The sequence below is a fragment of the Phasianus colchicus genome, chromosome 3, assembly GCF_987193195.1.
Source record: "Phasianus colchicus chromosome 3, bPhaCol1.hap1.1, whole genome shotgun sequence".
Lineage (NCBI taxonomy): Eukaryota > Metazoa > Chordata > Aves > Galliformes > Phasianidae > Phasianus > Phasianus colchicus.
Window position 1 is genome coordinate 3,837,165 of NC_143438.1, and position 15,336 is coordinate 3,852,500.

Sequence of the window (15,336 nt, forward strand, 5' to 3'; positions counted from 1 at the left end):
AGAGCTCTCAGGGCGCTGTGTGCAGCACCGTGACTCACAGGCTGGCTTCCTTCATCCGCAGCACAGGTGGCTCACCTCCACCACCCCACTTCCCTAGGCCTCGGATGGAATTGGTGCACGCTTACCATTTAGGGAAAGCAGTGCTGTCCCAGAAGACTCTGGCCAGCCGGGGCTGGGGCTGGACTGTGTGCTTTTTGATCCGTGGGCTGAACGCAGCCCTGCCCAGAGCCAAGACTGCAGCGTCTGATGCACGGACTCAGGGGTGAACAATCCTAATCTTGTTTATTACAAGTGCTCACATCACTTGTATACCTTCACAAGTTTTCTGTTCCTGGCTTTCCCATCCGCCCCTACAACTTTCCCATCCACCCTTACACGTCAGCAGCGCATTCTACAAACGCTCTTCAACCTTGCATGCAGGCGCTTAGCCAGTCACAGCCGTCAGGCGTTCTTTCTTCTTCTCGAGCTGTCCTTGGTTCCCGTGCTGTTTATCTTACTCCACAGATGCTGCTCTGAACAGTTTTCCTTGTTCTCCCACAGGAGACTGTGGGAAAGCAGCCTTGCTTTCCCTTTGCTGAAGGAATTGGGGACTAGGTTTCAAGATTGCTGAAAAAGCGGCTTAGTAGAAAGGATAAAAATGAAAATTATCCTTGTTAGACGTGTCCCTCAACTTCATTGTATATTTTGTCTGTGGCCCAAGACAATTCCTCTTCCTTTCTGGCCAGGGCATTCTTATCTTACATTCTTATCTTGCGCGGTCCTAAGTTGATGACCAACTATTTTGCCCTGCCACATTTTCAAGTCAACATGAGTGCCAAGCAAGGCACCAAGCTAGTAGAGGGGATGGAGAAATGGGTAAGCAGATTTACCAACCAATTGGTTTTCTGCCAATTCTGTGTACGTGGCCCCTCTCTATCAATGCCACTGCTGTTGCCTGAGGTTCTGATCTCAGCAACTAGCAGAAGAATGAACTGAACGTGTGATATCCATTCTGTTCTTTCCGCTCTTGCGGATGTGTACATTGTCCTTGCTGTTTCTTGCAGAAATCATCCTTTGTTGAAATTAAATAACGACATCATAACCCCACATTTTGGAACTGCAACAGTTCAAGCCACCCACATGAAGGCAGAAGAAGCAATAGCAAACATGCTGTCTGTTCTCAAGTGTCACCCCGTTCCAAGTGAAGTGTTTCCCCAGTGATGCGCACCAGACGACAGTGCTACATCTCTGACCTATGAGAAGGCACGATTTCATGCAGAACCACAATTGGTTTTGAAAAGGAAAAACAAGCAGCCCTGTTCCTGCACAGCTCTTTTTGTCACTATACTGCAAAGCTGTCGACTCGCTCAGCTTACTCTGTACTGGCATTTACAAAATCAAAACAACGAAGTGGAACAGACAAAACCGTTCTGTTTGAATATTTTGATGTCTTCATCATGTCACTGAATTATCTCTGTAGGGTTCCATTAATGAGTGCTGGACCCTCTTCAAGCACCTCCTCTTTTTGAAGAGCGGGGGGACTGGCAAGTGCAGTATGTCAAAAGTCATGGAAGCGGGGCACGGGATTAGTTTGGCTCGATCTTCTAGAGCTGGGGTGGAAAATCAGTGTCTAGCAAATGGAAGTAAGGTCAGGTGACAGGAGTGAACTACAGATACGCTGTTCACCTCTGTAGGAAGAATATTAACGTGGCCAAAGCTCACCTGGAGTTGAAGGTGGCCCGTACTGTGGGAGACAGATATCAAAAAGTGCGTTTTAAAATACGTCAGTAGCAAGAGGAAGACCAGATTTTTCTCTGAGTTACTGGAAAACACACGCAAGACAGGAAGAAGCAGCCCAAACAGGATTGACAGGATGTTGTCTCAGACTGACTTCCAGCTGTTAAGCTGTTAAGCCTGGGCTCAGAAAGCCCCACTGGATGAGCATGTCACATTTGAGACAGACATTCCCTGCTTCAGCCATGGATCTGCCAGCAACGTCAAGGGGCAGGATGTGGAAGGGGCCACCCTCAACCCAGCCAAAGAAGTTGGGGGCAAAGCTGTCAGCACGCAGATTACACAGCCACACTCGCGACACTAGAGAAGGCTCCCACTCTGAGATGGAGCTCGGAGCACTGGGCTTTCCTCCTCATCTTCTCACGCAAGGTTTCTGCCTTGGACTTCACCACCCTCGCAGCACACTGCGAGGCCCGGGAACTCTGGGGAGGGGAGCACCAGGCCTAACAAGGCCACCTCTGTAAAGCGTGCGTTTCACAGTGACCAAGGAAAGACCCACGGTGTTTGGGTAATGGGGTTGGGGTTTTATTGGGTATAGGGAAAGGGTAATAAGGAAAGTGGCGACGCGCGTTTGACAGTGTCACCATTAGCGTCGCCAGTAGTGAAAGATGGTCCTCGTTGAGCTGTTGGGTGACACTTAGTGGATGTCTAACTCGGCAGTCTCACAGCTGCTGGATCTGTCGTGGTCCTGGTCAACATGCATGACCACTACTCTCCGGACCTAAGGAGTTCAGTGTAAAGCTCAGTAGTTTTGTGAATGCAAAGACATGCAGCGCAACACTGCAAGTCTCTCTGCAGTACAAGAGAGTGGTTCTGCTAATCTAGGTCTAGAGAGAGCAGGCTCACGGTCCCTGTAATGTAATTGCAGCCCTTGTGGCCAGTCCCGATCTGGGGTAGCCTGCTGTGGGGCTGACTGACCAGGCACTGAGTCAGGCAGTGGCTGAGACTTCGGCCTGGGCAGATACAGGCTGTGAGAGCGAGGTGCTCAGGGCTCTGTATTCTGGGAGGAGGAGGAGGGACTCCGGTTGGAGAAGGGAGGGCCGCCAGACACCAGACGGCACCTCAGACCCTTCCGCCTGCAGCTGCCTGAGCCGCACTGTGAACCTTCATCCCCAGCGCCCATTGGCTGGAAGGAGTTTCTGTGCGGAGGTCTCCAGCTCCACAGCCAGCTGCTCTCCATCCCACAGGCCCAGGAGGGTCTTCCCATGGCTTGCTACGGCTAGCTATGACACACTGCTTCCGAGAGCCCACTTACCACTCGACGTGATGCCTTGTCTGGCCTTGGCCCGGCAGGGGGTGCAGGTCTGTACTCAGCTCCGGGCAGATGATTGATGCCGGGTGCGTGTATCGATGGCCGACTCCACCACAGCACTGCAAGCTCACTGTAGGCACGCAGTAGGAGGGGGTGTGAGCACAGGGAGGCAGTGCGGGAGAGCAAACTGTCTGTCTGGGGAGCTTTACCTCTGGAGCTGGTCCTGCAGATCCTTCTCTGCATCTCTCTGTCCCTGCTGCTCACGGGACACCTGCTCCACAATGAGCTTCACCACCTCTCGCAGGGCCTGATCTATCCTTGGAGGAAGCGTCCTGCAACAGCAAGGATAAAATCTGTCTCACTCTTCAGCCGGGACACCCCTGCCTCTTTCTTCACCCAGTCTATTCCACACACGACCCCACTTGGCCCCACAGTCACTTCGATGCAGGACGACTTCCATGTGTGGGCTGCTTTGGGCTCCAGAGAGGCTCGTGGCATCGGGCCCTAACCATGATTATATCCACGGCCTCAGAGCTCTCAGGGCGCTGTGTGTGGCACCATGACTCAAAAGCTGGCTTCCCTGATCCACAGCACAGGTGACTCACCACCCCTCCTCCCCCAACTGCCCCTGGCCTCGGATGGAGTTGGTGCACGCTTACCGTTTAGGCAAAGCAGCGCTGTCCCAGAAGACTCTGGGCGGCTCTTCCTCGCCCTCTTCCCGCTTCCCCATCATCCTCTCCATCAGGCTGAGGCTGGAGCTGGAATCCTCTGTCTCGCTCTCAGACAGAGAGATGAAATACTCTTCCTCAGGGACTAAGGATTCCTGTATAGGAAGAGACACTCAGCCATCAGAGGTGCTGCTTCCCAGCATGCAGCTCCCCGCAAGACCATTCCAGTGGGGATTGCAGTGGGCCAGGAAAGCAAGCAGGAGAGGGACCTCAGCACGCTCTTGAGGCCATGTCTCAGCGTGACCAGGGCTTTGTTACAGCTCCCTGTTGGGTCCTCTTGCTCACAAAAGGCAGCAGTCCCCCATCCAGCTGTGCTGCACCAACACTGTTGCTCTGGACAGGGTGCTAGAGGTACCATGCAGTCTCAGCTCCCCTGGATGGGAAAGTGCTGCTGCTTTCTTGCAGGGATGCAAAGTACCTGGGCTGCGGGCATCTGCACTTCTTCCGGCTCGGCCTCCGTCTCCTTCACTTGCAACTTTTGCTGCTTGCCTTTTTCTGCTTTCTTCCCTTGCAACTTTTGCTGCTTCTTTTTCTCTTTCTGCATCATTTTGTTCTTTTTTTCCTCCTCAGCCAAGAACTTCTGGACCTCTTTTGGAAATTTCTTCTCCTCCTCCTGCTTCACCTGCTTCCCCTTCGTCACCTGCTTCCCCTTCGTCACCTGCTTCACCTTCGTCACCTGCTTCACCTTCTTCACCTCCTTCACCTTCTTCACCTCCTTCACCTTTTTCACCTCCTTCACCTTCTTCACCTTCACCTCCTTCCTCACCTTCTCCTCCCTCTCCTTCTTCACCTTCTTCCCCTTCTCCTCTTTCTCCTTCCTCACATTTTTCCCTTTCTCCTTCTCCTTCCTCACGTTCTTCCCCTTCTCCTCCTTTCTCTTCTTGGTCTCTACAGACTTTCTCTCGAGGGCGGCCTAAATGCAACAATACGCAACGTTAGTCTCCGTGGAGGCGGAGGGCTTTCCCTTCCTGCACTCCATTTCATCCTCTGTCTTCTGCCTTTCTGGTTTGCTGCCAGGCTCCTGCGGACCCGACTGAAGAGCCCTTCTGTAACAGCCAGGAAAATAAACAACCGCTGGGCTAAACGCAGTCTGGCAGCTGGCAGTTCTAGACAAGCAGTCAGGAACATCCCCAAATTAGCTCTTGGGGTGCCTTTCGGGAGGCTAACGGAAGTGAACAGCATATTCTCAAATGCCCTCGCAACTGATCTCTCTTCAAGCGAGGTGTCACATGAACGCGCAGTAAAGAACGCTGAGAGAATCAGTGATGCTCTTCTACAGTTCAACAAGACAAATGCGCTGCAGCAGTCTGTCACGTACCCTTCTCCTCTTCTCCATCGCTTCGGCAAAGAAGTCTATCATCCTGGGACCAGGCTGGACCAGAGGAGTGACTTTCTCTTGCTCTGTTTTTTCTGGCAAGGATCTCCTCGTGATGGCTGGTAGCAGCCTGTAAAGACACGGTGGGGGAGGGTTGACAGGAGGGCAGGAGGTGCTGGGTTTGCACTGCGTGCTTGAAAGTGCTTTAGCAGCTTCCGCAGCAAAAAAAGTCTGCAAGAGCCCCCAAATGACTGATCTGGTCTCCACCACTTCCCTCGAGACCTGGGAACAGCCTGCAGCACTGATAGCAGCCCAGAAACACGCTCACTACTATTCAAACGCTCCTAGGAAAGGAACACCCTCATCTCTGCTCGGGATGGTTCTTGTCACTTTAGGCACCAGGCTCGGCAAACAGAAAGCTCCGGTTCACTTCCATCTGAAGGGAAGCAAGAAAGCCTCTACACTCTTGCAAGGAGCGTTTGCCATTAGTTACGCAGCTAAGAAGTGACGCTACGGGACCTTTGTCATGCAGAGCTGCTTGAGTTCATACAGCCTCTGGATCCGGGAGAAACTTCACTCCCACAGAGGCAAGAGCATGGCATCGCCCGCGTTTCTTTTGCCAGGACTCTCACCTGGTGCGAGGCTCTTTCTCCTCGGCTGTCTGGTCTCTGCCCGGCATTCCAGTCAGTGCCGGTAACCTCATTGGAGAAAGCGCTGCCCGATGAAGGAGGCGCGTCTCGCAAAGGTCCCCTAGAAAGAGGAAAGGAGAAAACTTCAGAAAAGTTGCGTTTCTGACACGGTTTTGGCCCGACTCTTCATGGCTGTGGGGCAACGCTGTTCCCTGGGGAATGCTATTTGATGCCTGGTCTGTGTGTTGAAATGGGAGAGGCCCTGGCAGTTGCGGGTGGTCTCAAAGAGCCACCCCGGGGAGGGGACTCGTTTAGCACAAGAGGGGCTCTTGCATCTCTTGATGAGTGTCCCACGCACACAGCTTTGCTACTGGGGCGTGCTCACACCGGAGGAATTGCTTCTGTCTCATCTGAGAATTGTAATGGAAGCAAGCGAAGGGATTTCCAGGGCTGGCAGGACAGGCTGCCGAGTGGAGGCCACTGGCACATCCATCTGATGGGATGACCCCAGCGGCCACTTGCGATGGAGGGCTGCCCTGAGAACTTTCCCATAATGGTACAAAGAGTCACCGGAAGCGTCTCATGCTCTTCCAGGCACTCTGCGGTAATGTCATCTCTAACCGTCTCCTGACGGCAACCCACGGGTCCCTCACCTTTCCTGCCTCTGTCACCAGCTCTTGCCCAGCCTTGCTCACGTCTGGTCTTTAGGTGGTATTTCAGGTCCACCTTTGCTGTTTCGGGCTTCTCAAGTACGATCTCGTGCTTGAACCTGAAAGAGGAAGAAGCAGGCTGAAGGAAGGGCAACACTTCCCCTTGCAGCTTGACCCAATAGCGGAGCGACAGACGCATAGACGCATAGACGCTGTAAGGCCACTTTTCCCAGAGCAGCTCATTCTGGAGAACCGGACCAGGATCTCCAGTGTCTGGAGGGGCAGGTGAGGCCCGTCAGTACGTGCCAACGTTTTTCTGTCCTTGCTGTGAGAGCGGATGTGCTCCTCTCCCCGCGAGGAAGACTGGCTTAAATGTCCCCCCCAGTTTTGACAGTGGCACAGATGGGAAACATGATTTTGCTGTGCCATGCTCCTCCACAGGCAATCCAACTGAGCTAGAGCGAGCAGGGAGTTCCCTGCAAACCAGGCCTCTAAACACTGAAAAGTACCGTGGCGAGTACCATCTCACTCAGGCGCAGGTGGCAGCAGCAAGCATACTTACATTGGAAAGACAGTAACGTGTCCGGAAGTCATTTGGGAAGCTGCGCACTCACTGCGTGAGATGACCGACTTGCTCATTTCTGGCATCTGCAATCGGAACAGAAACAGACGATGGGAGGTGGGGACACTGGGAATGGCTGGCAGCTCCAGTCTCTCTTAGCCCAACACAACGAGAGCCACCAAAGGGAAGGGTCCGGGCCCCAGCAAGCCTTGCTCTGCCTGAGTCTCTGCTCCATGCTCTGAGTCGGGGCTGAGCAGTGATGCGCACCGTTTGTCTCCTGACTGAAAGCAAGGCCTTTTGAGGGCGCGTATCCTGGTACAGAGCCAGGCCACCTCACGTAAAGTAAGAGTTCTACAGAGCCTGCTTTCTTGCACACCACCAGGAACCCAGGTGGCTGAAGAAGCATGGCAGGCCAGGAGAAAGGAGTCCCCTCGTCCCAGGAAGGCGTTTCAGAAGAATCAGACGTACTGCTGGGGAAACGCAAGACCTACCCCAAGAAGAGCCTGCAACAGCTCGGGAGTGCCATTGAGCTTCCCCAGGAAGTCCTCATAGAATTTCATCTGGACACGCCTTCCTTCAATCAGCAGCATGCCAACATCCCACCAAATGAAGGCAACGTTCTGCCTCTTCCCTATGCAGGCGCTGAACTGGCAGACAGTCCTTTGCACGCAAAACCGCGCCGCGCCTTCAGAGATGCCGTTTTCTGAGGCTATCTCATCATAAGGAAGTTGATGATACTCGTCGTGTCCTGGAGAAACGAGAAGAGAGGAACATGAGCACCTGGAGAGCCACTGAGCAGGCCACGCTCAAAAGTCAGCAGCTTCCAGGCCCTCAGGCAATGCACTGCCGTTGAGATTTTGAGGTGGAACCATTGGTACGTCTCCGAGGAGACGCTGAGACACGGAGCCAATGAGACTGGAACGAAACCTGCTGCTGAAGCAGGTGAAGGAGTGCGCTGTTACCCTCTGTTGCCACTTGCAATGGCAGTCTGGCACACTTTCCCCACTAGAGCGCCAGGGCAACCACCTCTGTCAGACTCCATTCTTCCTACCTGCAGCGTCTACGTAGTCATACTGGAGGTCGTGGTCCTGCGCAAGAGCCTTTGCCAGATGAAAGACGGGTCTCTCAACAAGAACCAGATTCTTCTGCTGGCTGGGTGCGCACTCTCTGACGACGGTGAAAGTCCCCAGTCCAGGAATGCACACAGCCTGAAAGAGAAGAAAGGGCGGATCAGAAGAAGTTTTGCAGGGAATGACAGAAGACTATTTTCCTCTCGCCCCTCCTCCCCGTGAACAGCCAGAGAGCGCAGTCTTCCGGCTCCTAAAGACACAAGCGGGGCTCCCAAACTTGCAGTCACCCCCACAGGGTCCATTCGACTCTGCCAGCAGAGGACTCAGGAAGGCCCAGAGAATGTCCAGCCCTCTTTCCATCATTAGGCGTGGACCCCCTGGCATTTCAGAACTGACAGTGGAGCTGGCCATCTCGCATTGCAGTGCCCCTCTGGGGCGTGGTTCCTGCTTCCACGGACAGGAAGAATAGCTGCGCTCCGTGGCAAATGGACCCTCGGGGCTCAAACAACCGTGAGAGGGAGGGAAGGAGAAGGAGGCGAGTCCCACCTGGTAGAGAGCCAGCTGTCGACTCAGATAATAGGACGTGCTGAACCAGAACTTAGCGAGTTCTGCAAAACAAAAGGAAAGACGCGTCATGCTCTCAGGCGGCCACCTCGAAGCACTTCGGCACACCGAGCTCCCGCCAGAGCAACGCCGCATTTCTGAGACGAGCAATTCAGTTCCAGTGGCGGCTTCTGCTCGCAGATCCCTGGGAAGGCAGGGGCCAGGCCGGGAACGGCACCCAGGAGTCACGCCCGCCCAAGCGCTCCTCGGGCCCCTGGGCTGCTAAGGCGGCTGCCTTCTCGCAGCAGCCCGCCCCGCTCGGCCGTCCCCGCCTTCCTCCCTCGGGAGCAGGGCTTCCACGCCTGTTCTCAGAGATGTCCCCGGGCCCGACAACGTGCGTGCCGTCGGGCCCGAAGGCCTTACCAGACTGTCTGATCTTCTCCGCAGTGGGAGTCGAGCGAGGGCTCGAGCAGAGGGACGTTGCCATCTTGCTTCCCCCCTCGCCGCAGGTCAACAAGCGCAGCGGGCGGGCGGCCGTCCGGCAAAACAGCCCTCCTGCTCAGCCCTTCAGCCCTGCCCTGCTTCTGCTTCTCTCTGCCCGCTCCTCCTCGCGGCACAGCAGCTCCTCCAGAGCACGGCGGCGGCGAGATCGGCTCCTCGGCGAGCGCCCGGAGCCTCGTCGGCCTCTCTGGGAGATGTGGGCAGGGCGCGTGGGGTCGGCGAGCTTCGAGGGGGCGGCCGCCGCCGTGACGCGGGGCCGCGCCATTGTGAGCTCGGGCCGCGTCACAGAGGGGCCGCGCACGCCCTGCCGCGGGGCCCGGCGGAGCGGGCTCCGGGCAGGGCCGCCTCTCGGCCGCGGGTCTGCGGCAGATGGGTTCTCGCCTGCGACAGCGGCGAGGTGCCGGCGCGGGCTGCCCGGAGAGGCCGCGGACGCCCCGTCCGTTCCCGGAGGCGCTCGAGGCCGGCTGGGACGGGGCCCCGGGCGGCCCGGTCCGGGACGAAACGGGGCGGCCGCGGCCCCGCCCGTGGCGGGGGGTCGGAGATTCGCGATCCTCGAGGTCCCTCCCGAGCCGGGCCGGGCTGGAGCTGCCGAGGGCTCCTGGCCGGCCTCCTGCGACTCCTCGCGCCTTTGCCCGGGCCTCGGACGCGGCGGGCTTCGGGGAGCGGGCGGGCCCCGCTGCTGGCCCGTGTGTGGGAACGGAATGCTGTTTCTGCGTCTGTTTCTGGGTGCTGATGGGACACATGTGTGAAGTCCGTGCAGACTCCATTCATGACGGGAGAGCTTGCATGTAGAGCAGGGAAAGATAGTGACCGTGAGTACTGGCAGAGACAAAATATTATGGATTGACACAACGTTCTCCCCTGCAGAACTTGGGGAGAGAACGTAAAGAAGGACTGATTGTAGAATGATGTTTTCCGTTTTTTTCAGTTGACACTGCTCTAATCTGCTATCAAAATGCAATAAAACATATTAATCTCATTGCTCCGAGTCTGTTTTTCCCATGATGGTAACTGATGAGCGACACCCTAGCAGTTCAAACCTTAGATCCATTTTTCATTGTATTTTCTCCCCGTCCTCCTGTGAAAATGCAGAATGAGAAGAACCCCTCAGTAACAAGACTGCTCCAAATGTTCTGGTACTAGAGTGGGAAATGATACCATGACTGTCTTGCTTTCTCCCTCCTCTGCTTTGAGAGGGAACAACTTGGTGCAATCACAGCAGTGCACTGTCCTACACAAACACAAGCACCTGCTGCACAGAGGGCATGGGGCTGCAACCCCACGTCACCAATGTGGCTCTGGCACAGCTCATTCCAGCTGCCACTGGACAGTCATGGCACAAGTGCTGCCCACTTGCTCTGCTGTAATTAGTGAGATGGCAGTCCTGGGCTTGGCAGGAGTTAAGAAGATATTTACAGGCCTGAGTAACTCACGCTGTAACCCTACCAAGCAAATGTGCTGATTCAGGATCCATTGAAGTATCCCTCAGCAGTGACAGTAGTGGGGTGGCACCAGTGGGATGGTCCTGCAGGACCTGCCTCTGAGCCCTAAGAGCCTGCAAACAGCCCCACCAGCTGCTGCCTTCCTAAGACATCTCCTAGGTCCAAGGCACTCAGTGTTGATTATCAGCAAAAGAAAAAATAACCTTTTGTCTGCCCAAGTGTCCGATCTTCCTCCTGTCATGAACTTTGCTGGTTGCATTACAAGTGCCTCTTGCCTTGAGGGACTTCATACAGCCCCTCTCTGCAGGTTGGAAAACTGATTGTGCTTTATGCAGAAGGAGGCAGCAAAGCTGGTGCTGTGAGGGGCAGTGCTGCAGCACAGGAGCCTTTGACCAGATCCTGTTGGTAGGGCTTTTCCTTTTTACGCTGAGAGGGGTCCCTGCATGATGCACCATGAGCTGGTCTCACAATCCTGAAGAGGCCATTGCAGTCCCCACAAGGTGCTGAGCCTCGCTTTCTCTGCACTTTAGTTTCTTCTGTTAGCAACAGCAACTCTCTCCCCAGCAGTGAGCCTGTTCAGGGCTCCTCTGGCACTCGATGCCCCACAGAGAGTGGCAGAAAGGAGGAGTGTGAAACTGGCAAGGGGACATTCACATCCAGGGATTTGCCTGCAGTGGGCTTGAGATCCTGCTTGGGCTCACAGCCCATGCTGCATTGTGATTTTTTAGTGAAATAAGTGGCTAGAGGAAATGGAATAAAATCTAAATCAATTATGCTGTTCAAAGTCAGTCACTAAATTAATCCAATTACACTGCAGCAATCTTTGCTTAATGCCTAGAAGCTAAGAAAAGATTGTTAAAGCAGTGGTTTGGGAAATTAGTTCACCACAACAGTAACCAACAATGGAAGATGCTGGAGAGGGAATAAGGGGGAGGAAAAAGACGCTTTATTATTCATCCTTCCAGTGAAGTATATTGCTCAGCTATTAAAGGATAGAGCACCTGAGCTAACCAAACACAGTGCTGTCTGCAGGTCTCGACAAAGAAGAGCTCAAAACTCACTGATTATTCTTTACTTAGGAAATCTTACAGCACTATTATTACGGAATCCCAGCTCTCAATAACCACTCCACATTTGTCTTTTCACCCACACAATCTCTCTGCCTCTGTCAAGTAGGTTGCCAAAAACCTATTTTTATGTTTTCAAAATTAAGGCTTCAAATCAACTTGGCAACACAGCTCATTTTCAGGATGCTGGTATTTTTAATACAAGTGGACACGTTGTACTTCCAGGTTGGGGCTTGAGACTCTCAAGGAGTGCAGGTGTAAACAGGAATATACTCTTGCTTTAATTAGTCAGCTTGCCTGCACAACAGCTGAAGAGTTGAATTTGGAACTTCTGAAAGCATATTGAATCACGTAAGTTGGGACATGGAAAATGTTTTAAAACATTAGGTCCACAGTGCCTGAGTAAAGGATAGCAAATAGTGAGTGTGTACTTGGCTGATTGCCCACGACAAGCTTTGCTCTGAGCCCGTTTCTCCAGTGGTGTTTACAGAGGCAAAGCTTGACTTAAATCATGAAGGACACTCGTGAATTTTGTGCGTAACTCATATTCATGTCTTATATATTGTCATCATCAGTACTTGGCTTGGCTTGTATGCCTCTAAACCCAAGTATCTCTGCATTTTAGTCTAGTCATTCTGATTTGTTTGCTTGCTTTGTTTTATTGGTTTTCTTTTTTCTTTTTCTTTTTTTAATTTTTGATTTATAAAGCTGCTGGAAAACTGGTACATCCACCAGTGCCTGGTCTCACAATCTTTATGTTATCAGAACATAAAGAATATATTTATAAGATCCTCTGCTTTGAAAAGGCTTGGATATATTTTCTGAAGCAGGGTGCTTACTCGTTAACACTGGAAGAACCTGTTCCCAATGCTGCATCCCACATGCTGCTCAGAAATTTTTCCTTTGAGCTGTGCTGAGATTTCACAAAAGACTTGAAGGAGTCTCATTTAAATCCAGCTGAGCAATCTCACATCGTTTACACCTTTTTGCCTAAATGCCTGGACTAACAGTTGTAGTTTCTCACATTTGAAAATGCAAGTAAAAGCTCACAAAGCCATGAACTGAGCTTTAAAAATCACCAGGTATATTTGTTGCTGCTGTGCAGCCAAGACATAGTTCACGACTTGGAGGAGGATGCAAAAAGTTAACATTTTCCTGAAGTGTAAATTGAAATCCTTATAGATACTGGATTGCAGGAACTACAGTTGTAGGTGGGAAAAAAAGAGGTGGTAACAGCAGGGGTTGTAGGAAAACCACGCTGCAAGTTGTGCAGCCATATTCACACATACAAATATACTAAATTATGTTGATTAACTAAATACCTTCAAACAAAACCTAGCAAACATCGAAACACAGGAGCTAAAAGCATTAAATCATTAATTTCATATCAGAAGTTTGAGCAATGAAGGCATTTTCTCCTTTGTGTTCCCATGGTCTGAAAAAACTGCACGCTTCCACAGTGATACCGTGGAAGATCAGGAATGAGCTCTGAGCTCTCGTTGCTTCTCCAGAAAGCTGCACACAGCAACTCCCAGTGTATCAGCCAGCCTGCCCTGCTGTAGGCCCAGGGCTCATGGCAAGTAGCCTGGATCAGAGCTGTGTTTAGAACCCATGGCACCGTGCAGCACCAGGGATATGCAAAATACAGCAAGCAGTGGGGGGAACCTTCAAAACCAACCCACTTTATAGACCTGATAGCAAGACCTGGATTTCAGAGGAGGGCATTCAGAGAGTAGCCTGCAGCTCATACTGATAGTGAGGACTCGTTTCACTGAAATTCCCTTCAGGGATCTAAGCACAGGGACTGTCAGCAGGTCCCTGCTCTGGGAGCACTCAGGGGCTGCTCCAGGTTAGGTGCTAGAGGTGAAAGAGCTGCTGCCCAGTCACTACCCAGGCCTCTCCCACATGGTTTCTGATGTCAGCACGTGCTGTGTTACAGGAAAACAACACAGTCAGGGGTGGCTCTTTGAACATCTTTAATCTTCAGTATTCACCTGCTGCATCACAGTTACAGGGCATTTGGGTTGTCCTCCAGCATCACTGCAGCCTGGACACAGGTGCAAGTGACTTGGTGTGCCTCATCAGAGACCTACCTTGGCTAAAAGAAGGATGTGGCACTCGGGCATGTGAAACCTATTAACTCTGAGTAAGCAAAGAACAGCTGAAGGCAGCAGGCAATACTGTAATGAGGAAAAATATGTAAGATGGAGAGAAATTGAGAATTAGTGACTTATTCCTCAGCACCTCCACTGCAGCCATTTCTGCCTTAGCCTCAAAGTTGTCAAACGCAGACAAAATAAAAGTCATGTAAGGTTACATCTGAAATTAACTGCCGCTGTGCACCGGTTTGCACCCATTCACATGCAGAGTACACATATGAGCTGATCTCCTGTAATAGAGCAAATTAGCGGCCTCTGCTGGATGGCCTGTGCACAGGCTTTGTCTCAAGTAATTAAGGCAATAGCAGATGCTAGGTCAACACAAGCTCAATGAACAGAAGTCACCTCCTTTGTGTGAATATAATATCCAACCTTCAACCTCCCCTGGCGTAACTTTTATCCTGCTGCTTGTTGACTGGAAAGCCTCTGGGGGAACCAGAAGGGCACTGCTGCGTGCTGGGTCCTGCAGTGGTCCCTGTGTGTGGTCCAATAGAGCCTGCATTCAAGGACAGAAAGGAAGAAACAGAGAAATAAAATGAAGCATTTTTCATATGGTATTTGATGTTGAGAAAAATAAAGCTTTTACTGTGGACTGTAAGTGTAAGATCAAGAGATGGTGTCAAATTTTTAAAACATTTACTTTACTCATGTACACGTCGAGCTCTCTGAGGATGAAACATATCCACTTTATTAAAACAGAGACCTTCCCAAGGACCATTTATATTGGCACTAACTGACACAAATAATACTTTTGTCCTGAAAGGGTCATACATATCCATAGCGGTAGATCTGAAAATATAAAAAGCTTTTATGACTTTTTGCTGCACTGACAAAAAGTATTGGCACCTGGTCTGCAGGCAGCATGAGGAGGAGGAGGCTGCCTCCAGGCTGTGCTGCTGACAGTTGATAATAGCAACAGTAGGCTGTGCTTTGGTGAGAACAGTTTGCCTGTTGTGAAAGAGCAACAACATCCAGATCTGACAGACAAGGCAGGCAAATACTCCTGTGGACTTAGAGATGCTGGTCTTCTTTAAGAAAGGGCCGGGGAAGGGAACAAAGCCATAGGCAGGACTTCTTGCTCTTGAGAGCACAGACCTGTTGCAATGATTCACATTTGTCAGGACTTTCTGTGGCAGGCATAGAAGGAGCAGAGGAGAGATGTCACATTGCTCAAGTCCTGTAGCAAACTCAATGAAGGACAGATGTTTTGTCACAACATAACTTTGCAATACACTTGCTCTCTACCATCTATGGTGAGAGGTTGGCACTGGAGGAGAGCAGTGGGAAGGTGGGTAATTAGGCCGATCTGGAGCAGGGTGCATCAGGAAGAAAACATCACTCCATTCATTTATTTTTTTCGGACTCCTGATGAGACACACTGGCTCACAGAGGACAGCCCAATGGGAGATGGCAGCTCATAACAAGCTGTGGATGCAGATGGCCATCCCACAGATGTGGCAGCAAAATGCAGTCACACGAGCACAGGTTAACTAGCATCTGCTTCACCTTTAAAGCACCTCCAAACCTGTCCAATGGCTAAATTGTTCCATCTTCTTCTTGGGATGGAGATACTCAGAATATGCCTGTGTCTACAGAATGAGGTTCCATATCTTTTTAAGGAACAGAATTAGGAAAGAGAGTGGAA

At 51.9% G+C, this 15,336-nt stretch overlaps 1 protein-coding gene across 1 annotated transcript; it reads right to left on the minus strand.

Moving 5' to 3' along the window:
• LOC149918375 (uncharacterized) lies at positions 1-9,031 on the minus strand. The gene is made up of 13 exons (XM_090136842.1): positions 8,946-9,031; positions 8,526-8,587; positions 7,961-8,117; positions 7,401-7,657; positions 6,910-6,995; positions 6,351-6,466; positions 5,701-5,818; positions 5,072-5,198; positions 4,172-4,666; positions 3,685-3,848; positions 3,235-3,357; positions 3,029-3,155; positions 1-2,494 (listed from the first exon to the last, which is right to left on the minus strand). Exons 1-13 carry the CDS (start codon positions 9,007-9,009, stop codon positions 2,411-2,413), a joined length of 1,980 nt encoding a protein of 659 aa, XP_089992968.1. The 5' UTR covers positions 9,010-9,031; the 3' UTR covers positions 1-2,410.
• Between the last annotated feature and the right edge of the window lie 6,305 nt (positions 9,032-15,336).

Excerpts from the sequence above, each read along its gene's own strand:
- LOC149918375 (XM_090136842.1), bottom strand. The coding sequence starts at position 9,009 with ATGGCAACGTCCCTCTGCTCGAGCCCTCGCTCGACTCCCACTGCGGAG. Across the intron at positions 5,819-6,350 it reads TGGTGACAGAGGCAGGAAAG|GGGACCTTTGCGAGACGCGC; the intron begins GTGAGGGACCCG and ends TCCTCTTTCTAG. Across the intron at positions 2,495-3,028 it reads ACAAGGCATCACGTCGAGTG|GTCCGGAGAGTAGTGGTCAT; the intron begins GTAAGTGGGCTC and ends TGAACTCCTTAG.